The 23,322-nt window shown below is 56.5% G+C and overlaps 1 protein-coding gene and 1 long non-coding RNA gene across 5 annotated transcripts in view; one reads left to right on the forward strand and one right to left on the reverse strand.

Annotated features, from left to right (window-relative positions):
• Positions 1-23,322, forward strand: part of KCNT1 (potassium sodium-activated channel subfamily T member 1) — a 79,489-nt gene that overhangs the window by 46,769 nt on the left and 9,398 nt on the right. For 2 of the 4 annotated variants that reach the window (XM_053996497.1, XM_053996499.1), the window contains exons 2-27: positions 1,178-1,219; positions 9,159-9,238; positions 10,233-10,332; positions 11,415-11,471; positions 11,808-11,856; positions 12,010-12,069; positions 12,831-12,905; positions 13,250-13,333; positions 13,722-13,816; positions 14,742-14,922; positions 15,015-15,179; positions 15,279-15,415; positions 15,585-15,648; positions 16,005-16,113; positions 16,290-16,398; positions 17,687-17,836; positions 17,963-18,201; positions 20,088-20,304; positions 20,708-20,813; positions 20,894-21,066; positions 21,267-21,338; positions 21,607-21,741; positions 21,959-22,070; positions 22,352-22,453; positions 22,551-22,634; positions 22,976-23,104. In XM_053996497.1, coding sequence (XP_053852472.1) covers positions 1,178-1,219; positions 9,159-9,238; positions 10,233-10,332; positions 11,415-11,471; positions 11,808-11,856; positions 12,010-12,069; positions 12,831-12,905; positions 13,250-13,333; positions 13,722-13,816; positions 14,742-14,922; positions 15,015-15,179; positions 15,279-15,415; positions 15,585-15,648; positions 16,005-16,113; positions 16,290-16,398; positions 17,687-17,836; positions 17,963-18,201; positions 20,088-20,304; positions 20,708-20,813; positions 20,894-21,066; positions 21,267-21,338; positions 21,607-21,741; positions 21,959-22,070; positions 22,352-22,453; positions 22,551-22,634; positions 22,976-23,104 — 2,926 coding nt within the window. The remainder of the gene's footprint in view (positions 1-1,177; positions 1,220-9,158; positions 9,239-10,232; positions 10,333-11,414; positions 11,472-11,807; positions 11,857-12,009; positions 12,070-12,830; positions 12,906-13,249; positions 13,334-13,721; positions 13,817-14,741; positions 14,923-15,014; positions 15,180-15,278; positions 15,416-15,584; positions 15,649-16,004; positions 16,114-16,289; positions 16,399-17,686; positions 17,837-17,962; positions 18,202-20,087; positions 20,305-20,707; positions 20,814-20,893; positions 21,067-21,266; positions 21,339-21,606; positions 21,742-21,958; positions 22,071-22,351; positions 22,454-22,550; positions 22,635-22,975; positions 23,105-23,322) is intronic. The other 2 variants (XM_053996495.1, XM_053996496.1) reach the window with 1 other exon arrangement.
• Positions 1,848-3,312, reverse strand: LOC128817726 (uncharacterized). Its single transcript, XR_008440267.1, has 2 exons — positions 2,851-3,312; positions 1,848-2,461 (listed from the first exon to the last, which is right to left on the reverse strand). It is a non-coding gene; the product is annotated as an uncharacterized LOC128817726 (long non-coding RNA).

Raw genomic sequence — 23,322 nt, forward strand, 5'->3', positions numbered from 1 at the left:
GGAACAGGGAAGGGCTCAGGCAGGCTCAGTTAAAGATGGGGACTCAGGAATGGGTGTCCTGGTGACAGCACCATTTTCACAAGGGGATTTTTTGCTTTGCAGCTGGAATTGCTGTGTTTGATAGCCCTGTGCTGTCTGTCTGTCTGTCTGTCTGTGGGATGTACAGTACACGAGCACAGGCCCTTTGCCTCCCACCCACTCTTCTTTTTCTCTGTGTTCTTCCTCCCCTTGCCTTGAACCCCTCATCCCCCTCATTGTTCCTTCGTTATTTGCTTTGACTTTTGGTTTATTTTTTACTCTGTTTTCTTTCCCCTTCTCTGCTCATCGCTGGTGTCTGTAAAACCAGCCCAGGAGAGGCACAATGCTGATTCCTGAAAGCACCAACCCTTCAGAGCCCGATTTCTCTGCACCCAGCGTGGCACCGATTAGAGGCAGAGCAGCCAAGCAGTTTGTGAGAACCATTTAAAAAAAACAAAAGGCATAAAACAGCCATAAAACCTGGTTTTACCCACGGAGCCGAGTCCTTGAAGGGGCTGCAATTGGCAGAGCATCACTGGGAGCTGAGCAGGGACATGTCCCAGGTGTGGTGTGACCTCGGCCGAGCACTTGGGTGGCCTCAGGTCCCTGTGGTGCTGGCACATCCCCGGTGGGACAGTGTAGGAACGTGCCCCCTGTTGATGGAGTAAACAAGTTACCCTTTGTCTCCTTAAAAAGGACAAAAGCCCAGAAGTTTCTCTCCTCAATTTGGTTAAAAGACACCTCATAGGACCTTGGGGACTTCACCTCAAACTTAGAGATAGCTAATTGGACAGGAGCCCAAAAGTCCCGCCTAAGCAATTCACCAGAAAAAGAGGAGAACAAAAGAAGTAAATCGCTTTTGTGAAGTGTTTTAACAGGAGCAAGAACCTCTTGCCGTGGCTCGGTTTTTCTCTGTAAAAAGCTTTTTTTTAATTTTGCCTTTTATCGAAACCTTTTTGTTTCCAACACTGTGGCAGCAGCCATCCTGCTACCTGAGGCAGCTGAGCTGTCAAGGCTGTGCTGTTTGTTTGTCTGTGAGCGCTTAGGAGACCTGGTTCGAATAAACATGAGGACAGCCCCGGTGGGACAGCCCCAGCAGGGCTGGTTTGGGGCTGGGGGCTCTGCATTCCCTCACCCTCTGTGCTGCTCTCGCTCTTAGGCCTCACGCCGAGGATTTCAGCGTGGATTCCTCCTTCTCACAGTAAGTTCTCCGCCTGCGTTTCCCGGTGCCGTGGGGAGGGAAAAAGGACCCAGGCTTGCCCTGGGGTAAAGCTGATCCTGCTCTCCAGAGGGCAAAAAGCCCCGTGGAATTCGGGGTGTTTGAGCTGAGTTTTTTGGGCGGTACAGCTGCTGGGAGCAGTGGTTAACCGTGGCTCGGAGTCACTGTGGCTTAAAGTGGATGGTCCCTCCATGGAAGTGTTCCAGGCCAGGACGGATGGGGTTTGGAACATCCTCATCTGGTGGAATTGGTTTTTGGTCTAATGGAATTGTCCCTGCCCGCGGCTGGAGGCAGGTGACATTTAAAGGTCACTTCCAGCCCCAACCAGTCTGGGGTTCCGCGATGATGCTGCTTTTAAGGGAGCCAATAAGCACAAGATTTGTCCTTTGCTGCCCTGGGCACCAAGGAATTGTGTATGGGAGCAGCGAATCCTTCAGCAATTCCCAGCATGGGGAGGATTCCCTGCTCCCAGGGACAGACAAGCTGTGGGTCTAATGCTGGCCAAACTAGAATTTACTTACTCATTTCCTGCTGTGACACAGGATTAGGAGGGAGGCAAGGCAGGCTCAAAACTTTAAAAGGGTATAAAGAAAGCTTTATTAAGAGTAACTAAAAGATAGGAGAATAAGTTTATTGAGGAAGAATTGATAGCAGCAAATCAGCAATTATCCATTAACGATGAGCTTCATGCACAGCCCTAATTAAACAATGCAGATTCATCAGCACAAGCAATTACAGGAGCAGACTCATGAGTGTCGGTCTCCAATGTTGCAAAACAAATAGGCCAAAAGGAACACAGCCTGCCATCCCACTGCTTCTTCCCTTTTGGGGTTTTAACCTTTAGTAGAAGTATAATTATTTTATTGAGGAGCAAGTGGTGCCACTGCCCAGCCATGAGCATCATCCAAACCTTGGATGGGAGATGCTGCCCCATCCTGGAAGTGTCCAAGGCCAGGTTGGACGGGGCTTGGAGCACCCTGGGATAGTGGAAGGTGTCCCTGCCCACAACAGGGTTTGGAACAGGATGAACTTTAAGGTCCCTGCAGCTCAGAGTGTTTTATTATCTGCAACTTGAAGCCCTGAGCGTGTCCCTGTTTCCTCCAGTGTTTGGTTTGGTGCCTGGAAATGAGCTCTGCAGCTGCTGAACACAGTTGGAGAGGGATTACAGCTGCCTTCAGGGAGTGAGGGATCGATAAAAATCCCATTTCCATTGCAATGCCCTCCCTAATAATAATAATAATAATAAATAAATAAATAAATATATATATATATATTTTATATATATATATATAATTATTATATATTATTTATATATTTATATTTTATATATATATATATTTTATATATATATATATATATATATAAAATAACTAAAAGTCAAGCAGGGGATTTCTGCTACATCTCTTCAGGCCCACGAAGCCCTTCCTGCAGTCTGTGCCAGCCCTTGTCCCACTGGCACACCAGGATGGGTTCAGGGCATGGTGAGAGATAAATGGCTCTGGAGGCCAAACCTGCTCTTGGGCAGGGTTTTTCCTGTAGTGGCTGTTTGGAATTTGCTTTTCATCCCCAAAAATACAACTGCAGCATTACTGCTGGAGCCAGGATGACATTACCTGCACCCAGCTGGGTTTAATTTGCTGCAGAGTGGTTGGCAATATCAATTCTTTCTTTGGGCAAAAAAAAAAAAAATCACACTCTGTAATAAAACAGGAGGGGTTTTTCTGGTTGATTCCCATGGTAAATGCATGAGACCTTGAAGGAACGAGTCCCTGGGCTTGAGGGGCAGGATGTGCCACAGCATCCTGGCTCCCTGGGCAGTGTTGATTGATGTGGGACTGGATTCTGCTGGCCGTGGTCTGTGATGAGCCTCGGCATGTGCTGTGCCAGGGAAATCATTCCTGGTGCTGCAGGGGCCAGGAGGGGCAGCTGCCTTTCCTGTCAGGGTTGTGGCAGTGCCACGGTGGCTGTGATGGTGCCACGGTGGCTGTGATGGTGCCACGGTGACCGTGGTGATACCATGGTGGCTGTGGTAATACCACAGTGACTGTGACAGTGCCATGGTGGCTGTGACAGTGCCATGGTGGCTGTGGCAGTGCCACGGTGGCTGTGACAGTGCCATGGTGGCTGTGGCAGTGCCACGGTGGCTGTGGTGACTCTGGCAGTGCCACGGTGGCTGTGATGGTGACACGGTGGCTGTGGCAGTGCCAGGGTGACTGTGGTGATTACCACGGTGGCTGTGGTAATACTACAGTGACTCTGACAGTGCCATGGAGACTCTGACAGTGCCACGGTGGCTGTGACACTGCAGTGGTGGCTGTGACAGTGCCATGGTCATGGTGTCTGTGATGGTGCCACGGTGGCTGTGATGGTGCCACGGTGGCTGTGGTGATACCATGGTGGCTGTGGCAGTGCCACGGTGGCTGTGGTGACTCTGACAGTGCCACGGTGGCTGTGATGGTGGCACAGTGGCTGTGACACTGCTGTGGTGGCTGTGGCACTGCTGTGGTGGCTGTGACAGTGCCACGGTGGCTGTGATGGTGGCACAGTGGCTGTGACACTGCAGTGGTGGCTGTGACGATGGCATGGTGCCTGTGACAGTGCCATGGTGGCTGTGATGGTGGCACAGTGGCTGTGACACTGCTGTGGTGGCTGTGACAGTGCCACGGTGGCTGTGATGGTGACACGGTGGCTGTGATGGTGGCACAGTGGCTGTGACAGTGCTGTGCTGGCTGTGACACTGCTGTGGTGGCTGTGATGGTGCCACGATGGCTGTGATGGTGTGATGGTGGCACAGTGGCTGTGACAGTGCCACGGTGGCTGTGATGGTGCCACAGTGGCTGTGACAGTGCCACGGTGGCTGTGCCGTGGTGATTGTGACAGTGCTTGTCCCAGGCTGGTGTGGGACGTGCTGAGCTCCTCGGGGCTGGCTGCTGCTGTGATCCGTGAGGATCATCTGGGATTCTGGGATGAGAGGGAGAGCAGCTCCAGTGTTGCACCTACTAAGGGACGTGGGATGAGAAAATTCACTAAAAGTGGGCACATCTGCCCTGTTTCCGGTACTTGGCCTTTTGGACCACGCTGGCCCTGCCAGTGGTGTCCCCAGTGGTGTCCCCAGTGGTGTCCCCAGTGGTGTCCCCAGTGCTCTCCTGTACCTCCCTCAGCACCTGAAACCCCCCCTGAGAGAGATCTCCCCTCTCCCCTTCCCTCCGTGGATCCGCAGCGTTGCCAGGGGGGCTCTGCCCCCAAAGCAGGCACAGCCAGCCCCAGCTCCCCGTCCCTCCCTGGCTGTTTTTTGCTTTCTTGCTTAAAAACGTGCCCCAGATTCACCCGAGGAGCTGCCGCAGTGCGAGAGCTCCGCGGGTGCTCGATGGTGCCCTGAGGATCCGGGGGATCCCGGGGGAAGCTCCCGGCTGCAGAGCCCTGGGCAGGGCATCACTCCTGCCAGGAGGGTGAACCCGGGCATCCCCAGCCCGGTGAGGCAGGAGAAGCCCCTGGAGCCGATGTTTGGAGCCGTTCAGCCCTGCCGAAAGCACAGCCCTCCTGCTTTGAGTAATTGTTCAATTACCGCGTGTCGAGCGGGGGCAGCTCGCTGCCTGTGTCTGCCCTCGGCAGGCGCCCAGGCTGTCTGTGCGCACACAGCTGCACTGCCATTCCCATTCCCGTCCCCAAAACCTGCTCTGGGAGCTCAGCTGCACTGCCATTCCCATTCCCATTCCCCAAAACCTGCTCCGGGAGCTCAGCTGCACTGCCATTCCCATTCCCGTCCCCAAAACCTGCTCTGGGAGCTCAGCTGCACTGCCATTCCCATTCCCGTCCCCAAAACCTGCTCTGGGAGCTCAGCTGCACTGCCATTCCCATTCCCGTTCCCCAAAACCTGCTCTGGGAGCTCAGCTGCACTGCCATTCCCATTCCCGTCCCCAAAACCTGCTCTGGGAGCTCAGCTGCACTGCCATTCCCATTCCCGTCCCCAAAACCTGCTCTGGGAGCTCGGCTGCACTGCCATTCCCATTCCCGTCCCCAAAACCTGCTCTGGGAGCTCAGCTGCACTGCCATTCCCATTCCCGTCCCCAAAACCTGCTCTGGGAGCTCGGCTGCACTGCCATTCCCATTCCCCAAAACCTGCTCTGGGAGCTCAGCTGCACTGCCATTCCCATTCCCCAAAACCTGCTCTGGGAGCTCAGCTGCACTGCCATTCCCATTCCCGTTCCCCAAAACCTGCCCTGGGAGCTCGGCTGGGCAGGGCTGGAGCTGCTGCCGTCCTCTGCTCACCCCGGGGGGATGGAGGATGGCAAACGCAGGGCACACGGCTCACCCGCTGAAGCTTCTGTGCCCAAACACCCGTTACCATCATGAAAACGGTGGGGGGAAAAAGGAAAAACATCCCAAATGGGAATCAGGAAGGCTGGAGCTGCCCGGGTATTTCATCAGCAGGTGCCTGAGCCCCAGCCTGGCAGGTTTTGTGGTTTATCTGGGGAGGATTTTGGCTCTGCTCGGGCTCCAGCTGGCACCGGCTGCTCCCGGTGCTGAGCGAGGGCTGGAGGCAGCCTGGCCATGGCACGGTGCCTTCAGAGCATCCTGCACAGCCTCCTCGGGCTGCTGGGAGAGGAAATGCTGCAGACCTGCACTGCCAGCCCTGCTCCTCACCTCCCTCTGAGCTGTGTCTGGTGCCCACAGCCCATCCCCAGGGAGCCCAGCTGGGCCAGCAGCACATTTCTGTAATTCCAGCGTGGCTGCAGCCACGTTTTTTGTGTGTTTGATCCGTGTGGGTTTGCATGGAGGGTGCAGAGCCGTCAGCTGAGCTGAGCTGGAGTGGAGGAGTGAAGTGGGGTCTCACTTTGGCTGCCTTGCAGAGGTGGGTGCTGGCACCCACCAGATTGCAGAGATTTCTGAGGTTTTGCTGGTTTGTTGGGTACTTCCCCCCCCCCCCCCCCGCCAAAAAAAAAAAAAAAATTCAGAAGAGTCTTATTTCCATCCTGCTACATGATGGGAGAAATTCCTTGAGACACTTCCTGGGACAAGAAATCCCTGCATGGGTTCACATAATCTCCTTTTTAAGAGAACTGTCCCAGGTCTCTGGGGAAATGGAAAGGATGGAGCAGGGGCTGTGCCCCTCAGCGTCTATTTTAATGCTGGTGGGCTGTGATGTGCTCATCCTGACCTTTCATCCTGCACTTTTCTGAACAAACTATTGTGTCTTTTTTTGGGAACTCATCATCTTGCAACAAATTGCCTCTAATCTTAGATTAATAAAGTACAATAAATAACCGAGCGAAGAAAACGAAGTCGCTCAGGCATTATGAAGTGCATAATAGCAGTAATTACACTTCCAAGCAGAGGGGCTGTAACTAAACTCGTACCAGGATCATTGTTTGCATGGCCTGGGGGGGTTCAGCGGGGGTGAGGTGGGGGAGCTGTGGAGCTGGGGACCCTTGGAGTGGCCTGGGATGGGCTGTGGGGACAATGCTCCAGGTGGGAAGGGTGCTCCAGGTGGGAAGGGTGCTCCAGGTGGGGAGGATGCTCCAGGTGGGAAGGATGCTCCAGGTGGGGAGGATGCTCCAGGTGGGAAGGGTGCCCAGCCATGGCAGCAGGGAGGGGACACTTTGAGCACCCCATCCTGGCTGAGCTGCTGCGAAGGCAGAGCTGTCACGGTGTGTTTTTGGGGTGGTAACAATGCAGTCAGAGTTTTGCTTGATTCTTATTCCCAGTTAACTTCCTGACAGTGAAATTAAAGGGTACGTTTTACATGATATCATCTCCTTCCCTCAGCTGGAAATGGAGTAGGAGCTTTGATACTTTGGGATGGTGCTGCTGCCTGGGAAGAGCCACCCCTCGTTCAGCTGGGGGGTGTTGGATTCACCTGCAGAGTGCGACCCCCACAAAGATCTGGGGCTCAGCCTCGGCAGGTTGTCTGCACAGGAACGTGTTCCCTCCACATTCTTTTATTTCTTCATCTCTTTGCAGTGTTGAACACTCTGTTCCCCCCAGTCAAGACACGGCTTTTTGTTGCTTTATTGTTTTCCCAGCGTTCCTTCTTCCTGCTGCCATCAGGGTGGATGAACACGTGGGCCACTTTATCATAAAGACTTAGATCTAATCATTTAGTCCTTTTATCCATCAGCAATTACAGCCATTGTCTCGAGGTGGGCCACAGCTCCACAGATCAGTGAACCATCTGTCTGATGGCAGAGATTTATTTAGCTGTTTGTTGCTTTGATACGAGACAAACGTCTGGCAGAGGAATCGTGCTCCCTGAAGTCTCTGGCTCCTCAAGGCGCTCAGTCCTCGGGGACTCTGATGAATGGGGTGCTCAGCGCTGCTGTCGGAGCTGAAAGCCAGTTCCCAGCACTTCCTGGGCATTTTTAATAAGGAGAAGGAGCAATTATCTTGTGTGCAGCGTTGTGAGCAGTTGTGACAGCTGATTTATGCCCTGGCACGGAAAAATGATTTGCCGAGTCTGGCTCTGGAAACGATTAATTTTAGCATGTGTAAAGGCTGGGCTCTGAGGCTCTGCATTAATGCTCTTTGCCCCTCAAGCATCATGCTGGTGAGCCAGGGCTTGTAAATTCTCCTGCTCTCTCCCTGCAGTGGGTCTGGGGTTGTCCACCCCTGCACCAGATGTGGTGCCGAGCCCCTCTGGCCACCTCCCCACCCCTTCGGCCGGCTGGGGTGGAGCGCGGGATGAAGATCTTGTAAAACCCCTTCCCAATTTGCTGCCTGATCAGCTGGGCATGAACGCTCGGTAAATATTCACCCCTCCGTGTCAGAGCAAGGAGAGGCTGCTCCCCAAAAAATCAGGATCTGGCACCTGCGGGATGGCAGCGACTGTCACCGGGAATTCGCTGCCCTTGATCTGTGCCTGGGCTGGGGAACAGCCTCGCTGGTGAGGGTTAGAAAGCAGTTCGAGAAGGAGCAATGGCAGGGGCACTTCCTTAGGACTTGCTGCAAGCAGCGAGTGGGGAACAATGGCTAACTCACGGCACGGAACTGCTCTGAGGGCCGGGCAGCGAGGAGCAGAGTTTGCTCGGTGTAAAGCCGGGGCGGGAGGAGCCGCTCGCGTTCAGGGGGATGAATAACGACTTTGCAAAGGGCTGCGGGCGATTTTAAAAGTGCCACGGGAGGCGATGAGCTGAGCTGGGATCCACCAGATCCATCCAGGGTCTGCTGACATCCCTGCAGGAGGTTTTCTCCGGCAGGGGCTGCGGGTGGGGCCGGTGGGGAGGCAGGAGCAGCCAAGGAAGGCAGAAATGGACATTTCCAGATCCACCGGCTGCTCCTCCCTGCCGGGTGCTGTGACGCTCTGCCCTGGCACCGTCCCCGTGCCAGGAGCCACCAGCAGTGGCCCTGGATGCCAGGCGATGTTTGGAGTTGGTTGTCAGCTCCTGGGTTTTTCTGGAATGACCAAGAGTGGTATCTTAGCAACAAAGGGAAATTTTCTCCTTTTAGAGCAGAATTGTTTTTTAACAGCTCCCATGCAGAGTGTTTCTCCTCCCCAGGCAGAGGCAGGGCACGGACAGAGCCAGGACACAGTGGGGACACTGGGGACATTGTCCTCGCCAGCTCCTGCTCTGCTGGAGCAGATGACCGGGGAGAGGCTGCTCCAGGGCGCTGCTCTCCGGCAGGTTTTGGGCCTTGTGAAGTGTGTGTGAAGGGAGAAGTTTGCGGCTCTGCTGTCAGCTGGTTGTGTGTGAACGAAAGCCAAGCCCCGGCTCCCCAGCAGAGCTGGCCCCGGGGGTCACATCGGCTGCTTTGGTGGTCCCTGGGGCTCCCGGCTGCTGGTTTGGGACTGCGGGGACAGCCGGGAGCCCGGGGCCGAGCCTGGGTCACTGTGGGGTGTCAGCGGGGTCACCCAGCTGGGATGGGGGGACAGGGGACCCCTGCCCTGCCACCCCACTGACGGCCCCGCCGGGCACTTTCCCCGCAGGGTGCAGGTGGAGTTCTACGTGAATGAAAACACCTTCAAGGAGCGGCTGAAGCTCTTCTTCATCAAAAACCAGCGATCGAGTGAGTGCTCCGGGGAGCCCAGCCCTGCCCGAGCCGGGAGAGCCGCGCTCCGGCCTGAGGGATGAGAAGCCATTGCCATCTGCTGGTGGCCTTGTCCCCGCGTGTCCCCAGCCCGAGGCCGCCGCCGCCTCCCGGCCCCTTTTCTGGGTGTTTGGGATGCTTTGCACGGGGAGGAGGGGATGCCTCCTGCCACCTCTGCTCGCTGGGGACAGCCACAGCGTGGCAAACAGCTGCGACAAGCTGGCTGGGAGCAGGGTGGGTGTCGGGGAGCCAATGTCCCCATCACGAAGCTGGCCGTGCCTCCCTGAGGCTGTGGGGACAGCCAGGGCAGGCTGTGAGTTACCCTCTCCTGCTCCAGCCATCGGGATCAGTCTCCACTTGACTAATGGTGTTTTTATTTTCTTCCTCCGAGATGTCATTAGCTCTCTGGAGGGGGCCTGCTCGTTAATTTATAAATTCGCCTTTTCCTTTCCTGCCTGCATCCCGTTGTCTCGCTAAAAAGCTGGAGTGCAGCACAACAGGGTGCCCACGGGGAAGTTTTTAATGAAAATGGGATGAATTTCTCACTTGTAATCTGAGTAATAACCCCATGAACTGGCTGGGTAGGCAGAGTGGATAAAGCAGCAGCTTTTCCTCACCATCCCTGCTCCTGCAAGGTGCTTGTGATGTGGTCAGTGCTGCTCTGGTGCTTTTAAATGGGTACTTGCTGATGAGGGGGATACACTCCAGCAGCTCCTCATTTGTCTCTCACATCTATTGGGGTCAGCAGTTTATTCCTGTGGTGTCTGCTGTGCCTGTGACGCTGGGCAGGACACGTGGAGCTGGGCACAGCCTGGGCAGTGCTGCTGGCCTGGGGCTCCTGCAGCCCCCCCGGGGGATCAGAGGGCTCCCGTGCTCTGGGGCTGTGCTGTGGGTCTGCCCAGCATGCACAGGGCACCCGGCGTGTTTGGGGTCTGTGGGAATGCTGCCCCATCCCTGCTGCCCTCCCCCACAGGCCTGAGGATCCGGCTCTTCAACTTCTCCCTGAAGCTGCTCACGTGCCTCCTGTACATCGTCCGCGTCCTGCTGGACAACCCCGAGGAGGGCATCGGCTGGTGAGTGCCCCCCAGCCCCCAGGCTGCCCAGGCAGGGCTCAGTGGGGATGTGGCAGCTGTGAGGATGGGTTTTTTTCCTCCCCCCGGCTGTTTGGATTGGTGCTTTAACAAAACTTGCCAGGCTGGAGGCCCCTGCTCAAACCCCGTGGTTGGTGTGGGGGTATCTACTGGCCCTGAGCAGAGCGTGGTGGAAAAATTCAGGTCATGTTCGTTTCCAAATTCTGTCTGACTCTGTCAGGGGCTCAGCGTGGCCTCAGACGCAGGTGAGAGCTCAGCCACTCCAGGGCATCACCATGCAAATATTTTCTGAAGGCTGACACCCTTGAAGACATTAACACTAAATCCCATTAAAGCATTTGAGAGGGAAATACGGTGTGCTCTGTGGATCCTTGAGGTGATGGATGATTCCACACATCAGCTTTGTGCTGGGTTTCAGTATAAGCCTATTTTTAATGTGTCCTTGCTTCGTTTAGCTCATGTACAACGTGGTTGTTTTTTTTTTTTTTTTCCCCCAAGAGCTTGGATAATTGGCAATTTGATTTTCTCCTTGTAAAGGCTGCAGACTACCAAGCACATCTGCACGTTCTGAAAATGCTTTCAGACCTGTGAGAATGAAGCAGGACACGAGAGGCTCAGCACAGCTGCAGCTCAGGGAATTCCACGCTCCTGGGGGAGTGTGGCAGCAGCAAGGCTGGCCAGCAGGAGCACATCCCTCACAGCAGGGCAGGGAGAGCTCAGCTCGGTGCTGCCTGCCTGGCAGGGTGCTGGGGGCCCAGCCAGCCTTGTCCCAGAAGCTGCAGCTCAGCAATTTTTGCTAGTTGTAACCTGGTAATTCCCAGCTCCCTGCAGCCCTGTGCTCTGCACTGTGCCAGGGAGAGTCAGCTCTGGTAGGGGCTGGAGCACCTGAGGGGTTTTGTCCTCCAGTAACGATATGTTCAAGGCTGCCTGGGTGAGACTTTTCCTGTGCAAAGCAGGAATCAGGGTGTCTGGATCCATGGAAATGCCCTGCAGTGATCCCAGGGAGTCAATCCCAGCATCCCTGCTCCCCCACTGACTGCTTTTCCCTGCTCTTTCTCTCCCAGCTGGGAATGCGAAAAGCAGAATTACACAGCCTTCAACCAGTCCACGAACATCAACTGGTGAGTGGGGGCTGCTCCAGTGCTCTGGGGCAGCTCTGCCAGGATGTGGGAGCAAGGGGATGGAGGTGGCTGCTGCTGGCAGCTGCCTGGGGCCGTTCCTTGCTCGTGGGGCTGCTCGAGGGATGTGGAGCAGCATCCCAGAACCAAATCCATTGGCAAGTGCCAGTGGCTGCACCCCTGGCAATGGCTGATTTCCAGTGCCAGGGCTGCTCGAGCAAACTGTGCAGGAGGGAGCAGCAGCTCCTGAACCGGGGATGGCCTCGGGTTTGCATTTTGGGGGGTGAAAACCCTGACAGCCAGGCCACAGCTCAGGTCCCCTCTGGTGTTTCTTTGCAGGTCACACATCTTTTGGGTGGACAGAAAAACCCCTCTGTGGGCCGTGCAGGTGAGCAGCCCTTGCTGGGCGTGCAGGAGCTGGGCTGGGAGCTCTGCCCCACCCGTGACACCCCCAGGGGCTCCCCGGGGCAGGGGTCAGAGGCTCGGTGAGCTGCCAACACCTGGAGAGAGCCCTCGGAGCCTCCCCTGTGTGTCCCTGCAGGTCAGCATCGCCCTCATCAGCTTCCTGGAGACCATGCTGCTCACCTATCTCAGCTACAAGGTGAGAGGCCGGGCCTGCCTCTGCCCTCAGCAGGAATTGATTTCTCCACCTCGGAGCTGCCTGGAGCCCGCAGCATCCCGGGAGGATTTTTGTCTGGCCGATGTCTCTGGATGTTTTCCGTTCTCATTCCCCCTCGGGCTGCTGGATAAGCGTTGAGCAGAGCAGAATCTCTTCTTGTTGTGCTCTCTCAGAAATTCAGACCCGTTTAGTGCAGGCTCACTGTTTTTGGTGTCAGGCTGACACGTCCCAGATTTCCTGAGCTCGGCAGGGTGACTCCTGCTCGTGCCCCGCTCCTCCGGAGGCAGTGGCGCCGCTCCAAGCCAGACAAGGAGAGGCACAAGCTGACTCCTTTGGACCAAAGCCACCTAAAATGGCCAGAAAAAGTGACCTTGACAAATGGCACCTTCTCAGGGGCCGGGGGAGGGTTGGCAGCAGAGACTCAGACCCTGCGTCACCCCCTGCTCTGAGTGCCAGCGATCTGTCACTGTCACTGTCACTGTCACTCGCCATCCTTGCATGAAGTGTTGTTGTCCCCCAGCTCTGGGTGGCAGCAGTAACAGATGGAGGGATGTAGTGGCTGTGGAGAGGACTGAGGAGTTTGGGAATGCTTCCTGCTCCCAGAGTGTCTGCCACCACCGCTGCACCTCTCCTGCACCGCATTTCCAGCATCCAGCAGGGTCTGTGGCAGAGTGGGATCATTTTCATTCTCCTCTGGCAAGCTTTTAATGTTATTTATTTATTCTTTGCTTTTAATTCCTCAGGGGAACATCTGGGAACAGATTTTTCGCATTTCCTTCGTCCTGGAGATGATCAACACGGTGCCGTTCATCATCACGGTGAGTGCGTCCCGGTGACATTTGAAAGCAGCTCTAAGTGTAGTCAGTGCTGTGTTTTGGTGCTGAGTTAAAGACAAATGGGTTTCTGGCCAAGTGGTTTTTAAGGCTGGCAGGAAATTTCCCCTTCAGTATTTGACAATATAATGACTTTCTCTGGAGTGTTATCCCAAAACCCATCCTCCCTTTCCAGCTGCTCTGCTGCAGCCAGGGAAGCAGGGCAGTGTTTGGTGGCAGCTTCTGCTCAGCTTGGATTTGTATCCTTCCAGACAGGGAGGATTGGCTGCTTCTAGCTCTATTTTTCAAAGGAGCGTGGATTTCTCTGTGAACAACCCTTGCTTTTGTAGATATTCTGGCCTCCTTTGCGGAATTTGTTCATTCCTGTGTTTCTGAACTGCTGGCTGGCCAAGTACGCCCTGGAGAACATGATTGTGAGTGATCCCTTTGGTCCAGCTCCTCGGGGGTGTGGAGGGCAGCAGGGCTGGGGAGGGACCCTTGGCTGCCCTCAGCTGTGGGGCAAGATTTGGAGCTTGGTGTGCGCAGCTGTGCCAGGGAATGCCAGGCTGGGGATGCCAGGCTGTGACCAGGAATCCCTCAGTGTCTGAGCCACAGTGACGGGGTGGTCAGGGGTGAGGCGTTCCAGCCATTCCCCTGTTCCCAGCAGAGCTGTCTCTCCTGGCAGCAGATCCCAGACCTGCTCTTGGGAATGCAAGGGCTAAATCCAGGCTCGCCCTTCACTGGGGAGGGCACGGCTGGAGCCTGGAAGGGATTTTCCCCCAGGCCCTGTGAGCTGGTGGGAGCCCTCCCCTGTCTCCCCAGAACGATCTGCACCGAGCCATCCAAAGGACGCAGTCAGCCATGTTCAACCAGGTGCTCATCCTGATCTGCACCCTCCTGTGTCTCGTTTTCACGGGGTGAGTGTTGTTCTCCATTCCTCTAAACCCCCTTCCTGATCCTGGGAATCCAGCTGTTCCCACCTTGGGAATCCAGCTGTTCCCACCCTGGGAATCCAGCTGTGCCCATCTGGGGCAGCTGGCAGAGCTGGGCTCTAGCAGGGCTCCCACCTTCCCCTGCTTTGCTCCATCCCCCAGCACACTGAGCTCTGTGACAGGGTTTCTAAGTCAAACTAGTGATCCTGCCTTATTCCAGGGTTTTAACAGGAAGTTTTTGGTGAGGGTGCTGTCAGAGGCAGCTGGGGGATGTGGACACGAGGGCAGGGACAGCAGCTTCCCCCAGGGACAGGTGAGGGGTGGCTCATTCACCAGGGATGTTCATTCCCCAGAACCCATCGCACTCCCAGGCTCCAGCCAAGCTCTTCCTCCCCCACACATCACAGCTCCCGAGCTCATTTGTGTAATTGGCCACTGAGGCTCCTGCTAATTAACTGGGCCCTTTCCCTGCCATTGCCAGCATCAAGGGTGTTCCTTTGGGCAGGGGAGCAGAGCTCATCACTGGCTATTTAGCTCTGAATTAGGCTTTGAATTCTCCTCTGGCTCCCTTGGTCTGGGTTTGAGGCATATTAAACTATTAAGTTGCTGAATGGAGAGGAAATGAGGCTTTTTAGGCTCATGAGTTTTTGGCAATAAAGATGATGCTCTGATGTGGATGACTAATGCTATTTCAGAGCTCAGTGGTGCTCCCAGCCCTGCTGCTGGATGAGTTTGGGGATGGAAGGGGTACAGCTTAGGCCCAGGGAGGTTTGGGGGACACTTGGAAGTGTCCTGGGACCCACCCAGGATGTGGGTGACACTTGTGTCCAGCAGGATGGCTTTGAGCTGCAGGTGTGTGGGGTTCTGCTGCAGGGCCAGCCCTTGCTGCGACAGGGCTTTTCCCTTCCAGGACCTGTGGCATCCAGCACCTAGAAAGAGCAGGTGAGAAGCTCTCCCTCTTCAAGTCCTTCTATTTCTGCATCGTCACCTTTTCCACCGTGGGCTACGGAGATGTGACACCAAAGATTTGGCCTTCCCAGCTCCTCGTGGTGATCATGATCTGCGTGGCCCTGGTGGTGCTGCCCCTCCAGGTGAGACCTGCACAGCTGAGGGTGGGGAGGGACTCCCAGCCCGCCCCAGGGCAGCCCTGCCGGTGGGGACATCAGCTCCGTGCCCTCTGCAGTTCGAGGAGCTCGTCTACCTGTGGATGGAGCGGCAGAAGTCGGGGGGGAATTACAGCCGGCACCGCGCGCAGACCGAGAAGCACGTGGTCCTGTGCGTCAGCTCCCTCAAGATCGACCTCCTCATGGACTTCCTCAACGAGTTCTACGCCCACCCACGCCTGCAGGTGAGCCCCGGGCTGTGCTCGCACGCGGCCGGGTCGCTGGCCCAGTCGCAGCCTCGCTGGCCCGCGGGACCCCCGGCCACGGCGGCGTCTCTCTTGCAGGATTACTACGTGGTGATCCTTTGCCCAACGGAGATGGACATCCAGGTGCGGCGCGTGCTGCAGATCCCCCTGTGGTCCCAGAGGGTGATCTACCTCCAGGGCTCCGCGCTCAAGGACCAGGACCTCATGAGGGCCAAGTGAGCAGAGGGACACGCTGCACGTCCCTGGCGAGGAGTGCCACCCCAGCTGTGTCCCCGTGTGCCTTTGCTGGGTCTGGGGGGGGAGCTGGCAGTGGCCTGGCTGGGGTGGGCAGTGCCCAGCCTTGTGGGGCCCTGCACTTCAGGGGTTGCTGCTCTCTCTTGGCAGGATGGACAATGGAGAGGCTTGCTTCATTCTCAGCAGCAGAAACGAGGTGGACAGAACAGCGGCGGTGAGTCCAGTCCGGGGTGGGGATGGGGCATTTTTCAGGCAGAAGGGACTGGGGTGGTGTTGATGCCACCTGTGCCCAGCAAAGGAGGGTGCTGGGAAGGGGCTGAGTGCCATGGAGAACCTTGGGGATGGCACAGAGACATGCAGCAGCACGCTGCTGGCTGAACCCCTGTGGGCTCACCTTTCTTCTGCTGGTTTCCCATCAGTGCTGGGTCTCAGGGAGCACCAGGGGCAGGAGGAGCCCTTGCTGTACATCTCCAGGGGGGCTGGGTGCTTCACAGTTCATCCCAGGTGTAGAAGCCTTGGGGAAAAGAAACCATCAACCAAGCAGCTCTCGTTGCTCTTGTCCCTGTCCAGGACCACCAAACCATCCTGAGGGCCTGGGCTGTCAAAGACTTTGCTCCAAACTGTCCTCTCTACGTTCAGATCTTAAAGCCAGAAAATAAATTTCATGTCAAGTTTGCCGGTGAGTTGGAGCAGCTGCCCAGCAGCTCTTGGTCAGCTGAGAGCCCTCCTGGACTGGCAGGAGGAGGAAACACCCAGTGCCCAACACCACCCCAAAACGACCACATTCCCAGGCCCTGCCAGCCAGGGAACCCATCTGTCCCCCTCCCCTCTGTGATGGTCCCCTCTGCCTTTCAGATCACGTTGTGTGTGAGGAGGAGTGCAAATATGCCATGCTGGCACTGAACTGTGTCTGCCCTGCCACCTCCACCCTCATCACGCTGCTGGTGCACACCTCCCGTGGCCAGTGAGTGCTGTCCCTTGCTGTCCCTTGCTGTCCCTGCCCTCCCCTGCCCCTGCCTGAGCCTGGAGGGATGGCACAACTGAGGCCTCTGAGCTCAGGGGAGAGAGGGTGGGGTCTGGGATGGGGCTGGGGAGCACAGTGGGGTCTGGGGCCCCCATCCAGGTCAAGAGCAAAAGCTCATTTTGTAAGGGGACCACACCAGTGCAGGTGGGTTGGGCAATGACAACTTTCCAGAGACTGGAGATAAAAATATCTTTGTATTGGCACGGAAGGTGAATTCACAGCACAAGCAGCCCTAGACCCTGCAGGGTTTTTTGGTGGGTTTATATCCAGCATGGCTGGAAGGAGCTCTGCCAGCACAGGAGAGCAGTGGTGTGTGCCCTGCACTCCTTGGCCAGTCAGAAATGTCTGAATTTTGGGTAAAGTGCCATCAAAACAGTCATGAAACATCCTTGCCAGATGCCTCTCGCCCCATGCTCGGAGCTGTTTGCCAGCACAGGCTCTGCACCCTCCCCCTGCACTCTGCAGGAGCCCTCGTTAAATAAAAAGGCACTTAAACCTCAAAATGAAAACGAGCTCATCCTCGGCGAGCACCGACAGCTCGTGGCCATGTGTCACTGTCACCTCCCTGCTGTCAGGCTCCGGGGCAGCTCCAGAGATTAGTGGTGCTCTGTCCCGGGATCTGGCTGGAGTTCTGGGATCTGTGCCAGCTCCAGGGGTCCCATCTCATCCCTGGGGGTCCCATCCCTGCTCCAGGGGTCCCATCCCTGCTCCAGGGGTTCCATTCCAGCTCCAGGGGTCCCATCCCTGCTCCAGGGGTTCCATTCCAGCTCCAGGGGTCCCATCCCAACTCCAGGGGTCTATCACAGCTCCAGGGCTCCCATCCCAGCTCCAGGAGTCCCATCCCAGCTCCAGGGGTCTATCACAGCTCCAGGGGTCCCATCCCAGCTCCAGGGGTCCCATCCCAGCTCCAGGGGTCCATTCCAGCTCCAGGGCTCCCATCTCATCCCTGGGGGTCCCATCACAGCTCCAGGGGTCCCATTCCAGCTTCAGGGGTCCCATCCCATCCCATCCCTGGGGGTCCCATCCCAACTCCAGGGGTCCCATTCCAACTCCAGGGGTTCCCTTCCAGCTCCAGGGGGTCCCATCACAGCTCCAGGGGTCCCATCTCATCCCTGGGGGTCCCATCCCAACTCCAGGGGTTCCATTCCAGCTCCAGGGCTCCCATCCCAGCCCCGGGGCCCCACCCCAGCCCCGGTGGATCCCTCCTGACGCCGCTGCTGCGTTGCAGGGAGGGCCAGGAGTCTCCGGAGCAGTGGCAGCGGATGTACGGGCGCTGCTCGGGCAACGAGGTCTATCACATCCGCATGGGCGACAGCAAATTCTTCATGGAGTACGAGGGGAAGAGCTTCACCTACGCCGCCTTCCACGCACACAAGAAGTGAGGGCAGGGGGCTGACGGGCAGGGGGATCCGCTGCTCTGCGTGCCTGGGGCCGGGGCTGGGACACAAAGCCCCGGAGGGGTTTTTCTCCAGCTGGGAATGCTCACCCCCTGCTCCCGGCGCAGGTACGGCGTCTGCCTGATCGGCATCCGCAGGGAGGAGAACAAAAGCATCCTGCTGAACCCCGGGCCACGGCACATCATGGCAGCCTCGGACACCTGCTTCTACATCAACATCACCAAGGAGGAGAACTCTGCCTTCATCTTCAAGCAGGAGGAGAAGCAGAAGAAGAAGGGCTTTGCGGGCAGGGGCAGCTACGACGGCCCCTCCCGGCTGCCCGTGCACAGCATCATCGCCAGCATGGGTGAGTCGGGGGGCTCGGGGGGCAGCACACCCCACTCCATCACCTCCCCCACCTTTGGGTTCGTTTCCTCCCCCACATTTGGGTTTATTTTGTGTTTTGCCACGCTCCCCCCCTCCCCGAAAAGCCCTTTCCATGCTCTCTCCCAGCCATCTCACCAGTAAAATGCATGTTTCCTTGCACCCTGGGTGCTCTCAGCAAGCTCAAATGTCATTATTAAACCTCGTAATGTCTATTATCATTAAGGGTATTTGCATAAATGCCCCAAGCCTGGATTTAGCCCCCAATTATTTCCAAGGCTGGAAGAAGAAAAGCCGTGGGGCACATCCTAAATCACGTTTATGATTCCCAAGCCGAGGAAGAGCGTGGTTCTCTCTGCAGCCAGCGGTGCATTTGTGCAAGTGAAAAATACCATGAGTCATTACTTCCCTCTTGTATCTGGGGAGAGCAAGTTTTGGAGGAGCTGAGCCACACGAGCACATTATATTTCAAGCAAATAATTTATGTGTTTGTACTCCTGAGCAGCAATTTGCATAGATTATCCCCCAGCAAGCCTCAGAGTGCTTTGCTGTGCCGTGTTTGTCACAGTTCTCGTCACACAGCTCCTACACAGAGGGACCTTTGGCAGAGGTGATGAGAGGGACAGGAATTACGTGAGTGCCAGCAGGGCAGTGGTGTTTGGCAAGGCCAACGCCTGGGCTCTGCTTCTTGGGACACTCCTTCGATGTGTTTGGTTTTTGGAAGCTGCTGGAGGACAGGATGAGGAAGTCTCTCTTGTCCCCTGTTGGATATTAGGAAAAATTCCTTCACAGAAAAGGCTGTGAAGCATTGGCACAGGCTGCCCAGGGCAGTGGTGGAGTCATCATGCCTGGAGGGATTTAAATGACATGTAGATGTGGCATTTGGGAACATGATTTAGTGGCGGGTTGGGAGTGCCGGGGGAATGGTTGCATTCAATCTGAGAGGACTTTTCTATCCTCAAGGATTCTGAGATTCTAAAACCCGGAGCTGCTCAGGAGGGGTGTGGGAGGTGGATGAGGGCATTGCTGCCTGCCTGCCCCTCCCTGGGGCAAAAGTGCATCCATGAGAAGGGCAGATGTGGTTCCTAACCTGGCTGGTGTCTCCCAGAGCCCCCGAGGAGCTGTGGGCAGGGGCTGGGCTGCAGGGTTGTCATCTCAGAGATGCATCAGCATGACAAAAACTCCTGCAGAGCACAGTTTGGCAGTTCAGGGAGCAGCAGGTGGGTGAGTGGTTCAGCTGGCCAGGGAGCTGTGAGGGGAATGGGGAGAGGGACAGACCCCAGGGACAGCTGAGCCCTGGTGAGGTGCTGCACACAGGTGGAGCTCACAGGAGGGGCTTTGCCCAGAAATGGTTGGGCATCAGCTGGGCTGTCTCATCCCTGAGCAGTGTGGCAGCACATTTCTCTCTCTCTCAGGATTTTTTCATAGAGGTGCACAGAGAGAAGAAAGAGAAAACAATTTCTATTTCTGCTCCTTGTTTTTCCCATGTGGGATGTGTTTGGAGAATTGTTTACCTGGGGTGATTGCTTGGTTGGATTCTGGTGAGGATTGTTTGAGCCTGGTGGCCGATCCAACCCACCTGTGGCTGGACTCTTGAGAACAGAGTCATGAGTTAGTCGTTAGTTAGATATAATAGTTAGAGAAAGTATGTAGTTTTAGTATCTTCCTTTATATAGTATGTTAATGTATTATAGCATAGTTATAATAAAGAAATCTTTCAGCCTTCTAACCTAGAGTTAAACATCGTCATTTCTTCCCACTGGGCTCACCTACATTTTACAGCAGAGCAGGGCTTGGGGACAGGAGGCTTTCGTGACATTTCCCCCCCGCTTAGAGCGTGTTTGCTGTGCTGCCTCCCCCTGTGTCCAGGTACAGTGGCCATGGACCTGCAGAACACCGAGTGCCGCCCTGCCAACAGCAGCAAGCTGGCGCTGCCGGCCGAGAACGGCTCGGGCACGCGCCGGCCCAGCATCGCCCCCGTGCTGGAGCTGGCTGACACCTCGTCCCTGCTGCCCTGCGACCTCCTCAGCGACCAGTCCGAGGACGAGATGACGCAGTCGGACGAGGAGGGGTCGGCGGTGGTGGAGTGAGTGGCTCTCTGTTGATGGACACCTTCTTTGTCTGGCTCATTCCAGCTGGGCGCAGTTTGATTCAGCTGCCTCTGGTTCATCGTGGCTGCACCCAGTTTGTTCCAGTTTCAGAGGCACTGGGACCATGGCACGTGACAGGCGCTCAGTGGTGCCCGGGGATGCTCAGGCTCAGCCCCTCCTGGCTTTTCCACGAGCGCTCTGTCCCTCTTTACAACCTCATGGCCCTTTGCATAGCAAAAAGTACTCCTAAATGTGTATACTCAGGGAATTCCCAGCTGCTGCAGGAGAGTTTTGCAGGGCATTCGCCAGTATTGCTGTTGAATGTTTTCCCCAGCATCTGAGCGTTGGATAAATGGAAAGCTCTCCCCGTGTCCTCACGCAGATTTCTCTCTGCTGCAGGTACGTGAAGGGCTACCCCCCAAACTCGCCCTACATCGGGAGCTCCCCGACCCTGTGCCACCTTCTGCCCGAGAAAGCGCCGTTCTGCTGCCTGAGGCTGGACAAGGTGTGGAGGGGCTGTGGGGGCTGCCTGGGCCTGACCCCCCAGGACGTGTCCACTGAGTCCCAGCGCTGTCCCACGCACAGGGCTGCAAGCACAACAGCTTTGAGGACGCCAAAGCCTACGGGTTCAAGAACAAACTGATCATCGTTTCCGCAGAGACAGCTGGGAACGGCCTCTACAACTTCATTGTCCCGCTGCGGGCGTACTACCGCTCCCGCAAGGAGCTCAACCCCATCGTGCTGCTGCTGGACAACAAGCAAGTACTTTTCCACGGGTGTTCTCCCTCCCACAGAACCCTCCCTGCGTTGCCCTGGGCATTTCGTGCTGCGGGGTGGGAGCGTGAGGGAGCAGCGGTGCCACCGCCGGGTCCCTGGGCTGGTTGGCCCTGGGAGTTTGTGTCTGTCTTTGCTGCATGGACGTGCTGAACCACCTCGCTCTCTGTGGCTCTCCCCCCAGGCCTGAGCACCACTTTCTGGAGGCCATCTGCTGTTTCCCCATGGTTTACTACATGGAGGGCACCATTGACAAGTAGGTGTTTCCACGTGTGGCTGTCGTGCCTGAATTGTTGCATTTGCCCCGGCCCAGACTGTTCGGTCGCCCCGTGAGAAGCCCCAGGGTTGGTAGTGTAGAGCTGAGCCCACCTTGGGCTTCTCGAGTTGTCACCCCCTCCTTGGGAGATGGGAGCAGGTGAAGAGCAGGTCGGGAGCAGCCTGGGCTCGCCGTGGAACCCCTGTGCTGCTTCCCTGTGTCGTTTCCAAGGGCTGACCCTGCGCTCTTCTCTTTGGGAACTGCCCAGCCTGGACAGTTTGCTGCAGTGTGGCATCATCTACGCCGACAACTTGGTGGTGGTGGACAAGGAGAGCACCATGAGTGCTGAGGAGGACTACATGGCAGATGCCAAGACGATTGTCAACGTCCAGACCATGTTCAGGTGAGGGGTGACCACCGCTGGGGACAAGACCAGGAAGGGTGCCAGTGCCTGGGCTGGTGGCTATGACAGTGGGACACATCTGGCACTGGGTTTGCTGTAGGAAGCAGCATGGAACCAGCTATTTCTGACCTCAGACAGGACAGGGATGACTGTGGTCTTCCCCAGGCTTTAAATCCTCTGAGACAGCTGCAGGACAACAGATCTCTTTCCATTGCAGGCTCTTCCCCAGCCTCAGCATTATCACGGAGCTGACCCACCCCTCCAACATGAGGTTCATGCAGTTCAGAGCAAAGGACAGTTACTCTCTGGCCCTTTCCAAGCTAGAAAAGGTAAGAGGTCATTCCCTGCACGGGGGCCTGGGAAGTCAACACTGACAGTGATTGAGTGCATTTGAGCTCCTCGAAGTCCTGTGCTTTTCCCATGTCCAGGAAACCCAACCATGTCTCACAGATTTCCGTGGAGAAAAAATATCATCTTTTTGTACAGCAAAGATGCTGCCCTGGTTTCCTCCTGCCACACCCACCAGAAACATTACACCTGTGCCCTCCATTGCCATGAGTCCTCTAAGTTTCTGTGCAATCTGAGCTCAAACTTCCCCTTCTTCTTGCAGAGAGAGCGAGAGAACGGCTCCAACCTGGCCTTCATGTTCCGGCTGCCCTTCGCGGCCGGGAGGGTGTTCAGCATCAGCATGCTGGACACGCTGCTCTACCAGGTGAGACGCAGCCCTGCAGCTGTGGCCTCCCCGTGGCATCCCCCAGGGAGCAGCTGAGCAAACCTTTGCCTGGTTTCCTGCCCAAATGTCTCCCCAGTCGTTCGTGAAGGATTACATGATCACCATCACTCGGCTGCTGCTGGGCCTCGACACCACGCCGGGCTCCGGGTACCTCTGTGCGGTACGTGCCAGGTCCCCTTGGGGTGAAACCATCAGGCCACGTTGGCCTGGATCTGGTGGCATCTGTCACCCTTGTGCACGGGGTTGGGGTTCCCCTCTTCTGCAGAACTGGGGCGGGAGCAGCATTGCCAGGTCATTGTTCCCTTCCATTTTGGGGAGCCTCAGTGCTACCAAAAGCTGCCAAGGACCAAACTCCCCGTTTTGAGGGCTGAGGTCAGAAATTGCCCCTGATTTTCTTGTGGAGTCCAGCTCACTTTTGGGATGGTTGTGGATGAGCTGGGGTGAAGCTCGGGAGCAGCCCAAGGTGCACGTGGGGGTCCATGTTTGTGCCGTGTTCCTCAGATGAAGATCACTGAGGATGACCTGTGGATCCGGACGTACGGCCGCCTCTTCCAGAAGCTCTGCTCCTCCAGCGCCGAGATCCCCATCGGGATTTACAGGACGGAGTCGCACATGTTCGCCACCTCCGAGGTAGGGCACGGGCTGGGAAGGGGCTGCTGGTGGTGCCAGCCAAGCTGGGATCCAGGAGGGTCCCTGGCTCACCTCAGACCTGGTTGCAGCAGCAGTGGGGAGGGGAGAACAGGGGAAGGGGAATTTTTGCGATCACTTCGTCAGAGCGGCTGCGCTGGGTGGTGGCGTCCTGGATCCCCAGCTGGGTCAGGGCCAGTGCTGGGTGTTCTTGGCACGGC

This window comes from Vidua macroura, chromosome 21 (genome assembly GCF_024509145.1).
Source record: "Vidua macroura isolate BioBank_ID:100142 chromosome 21, ASM2450914v1, whole genome shotgun sequence".
Lineage (NCBI taxonomy): Eukaryota > Metazoa > Chordata > Aves > Passeriformes > Viduidae > Vidua > Vidua macroura.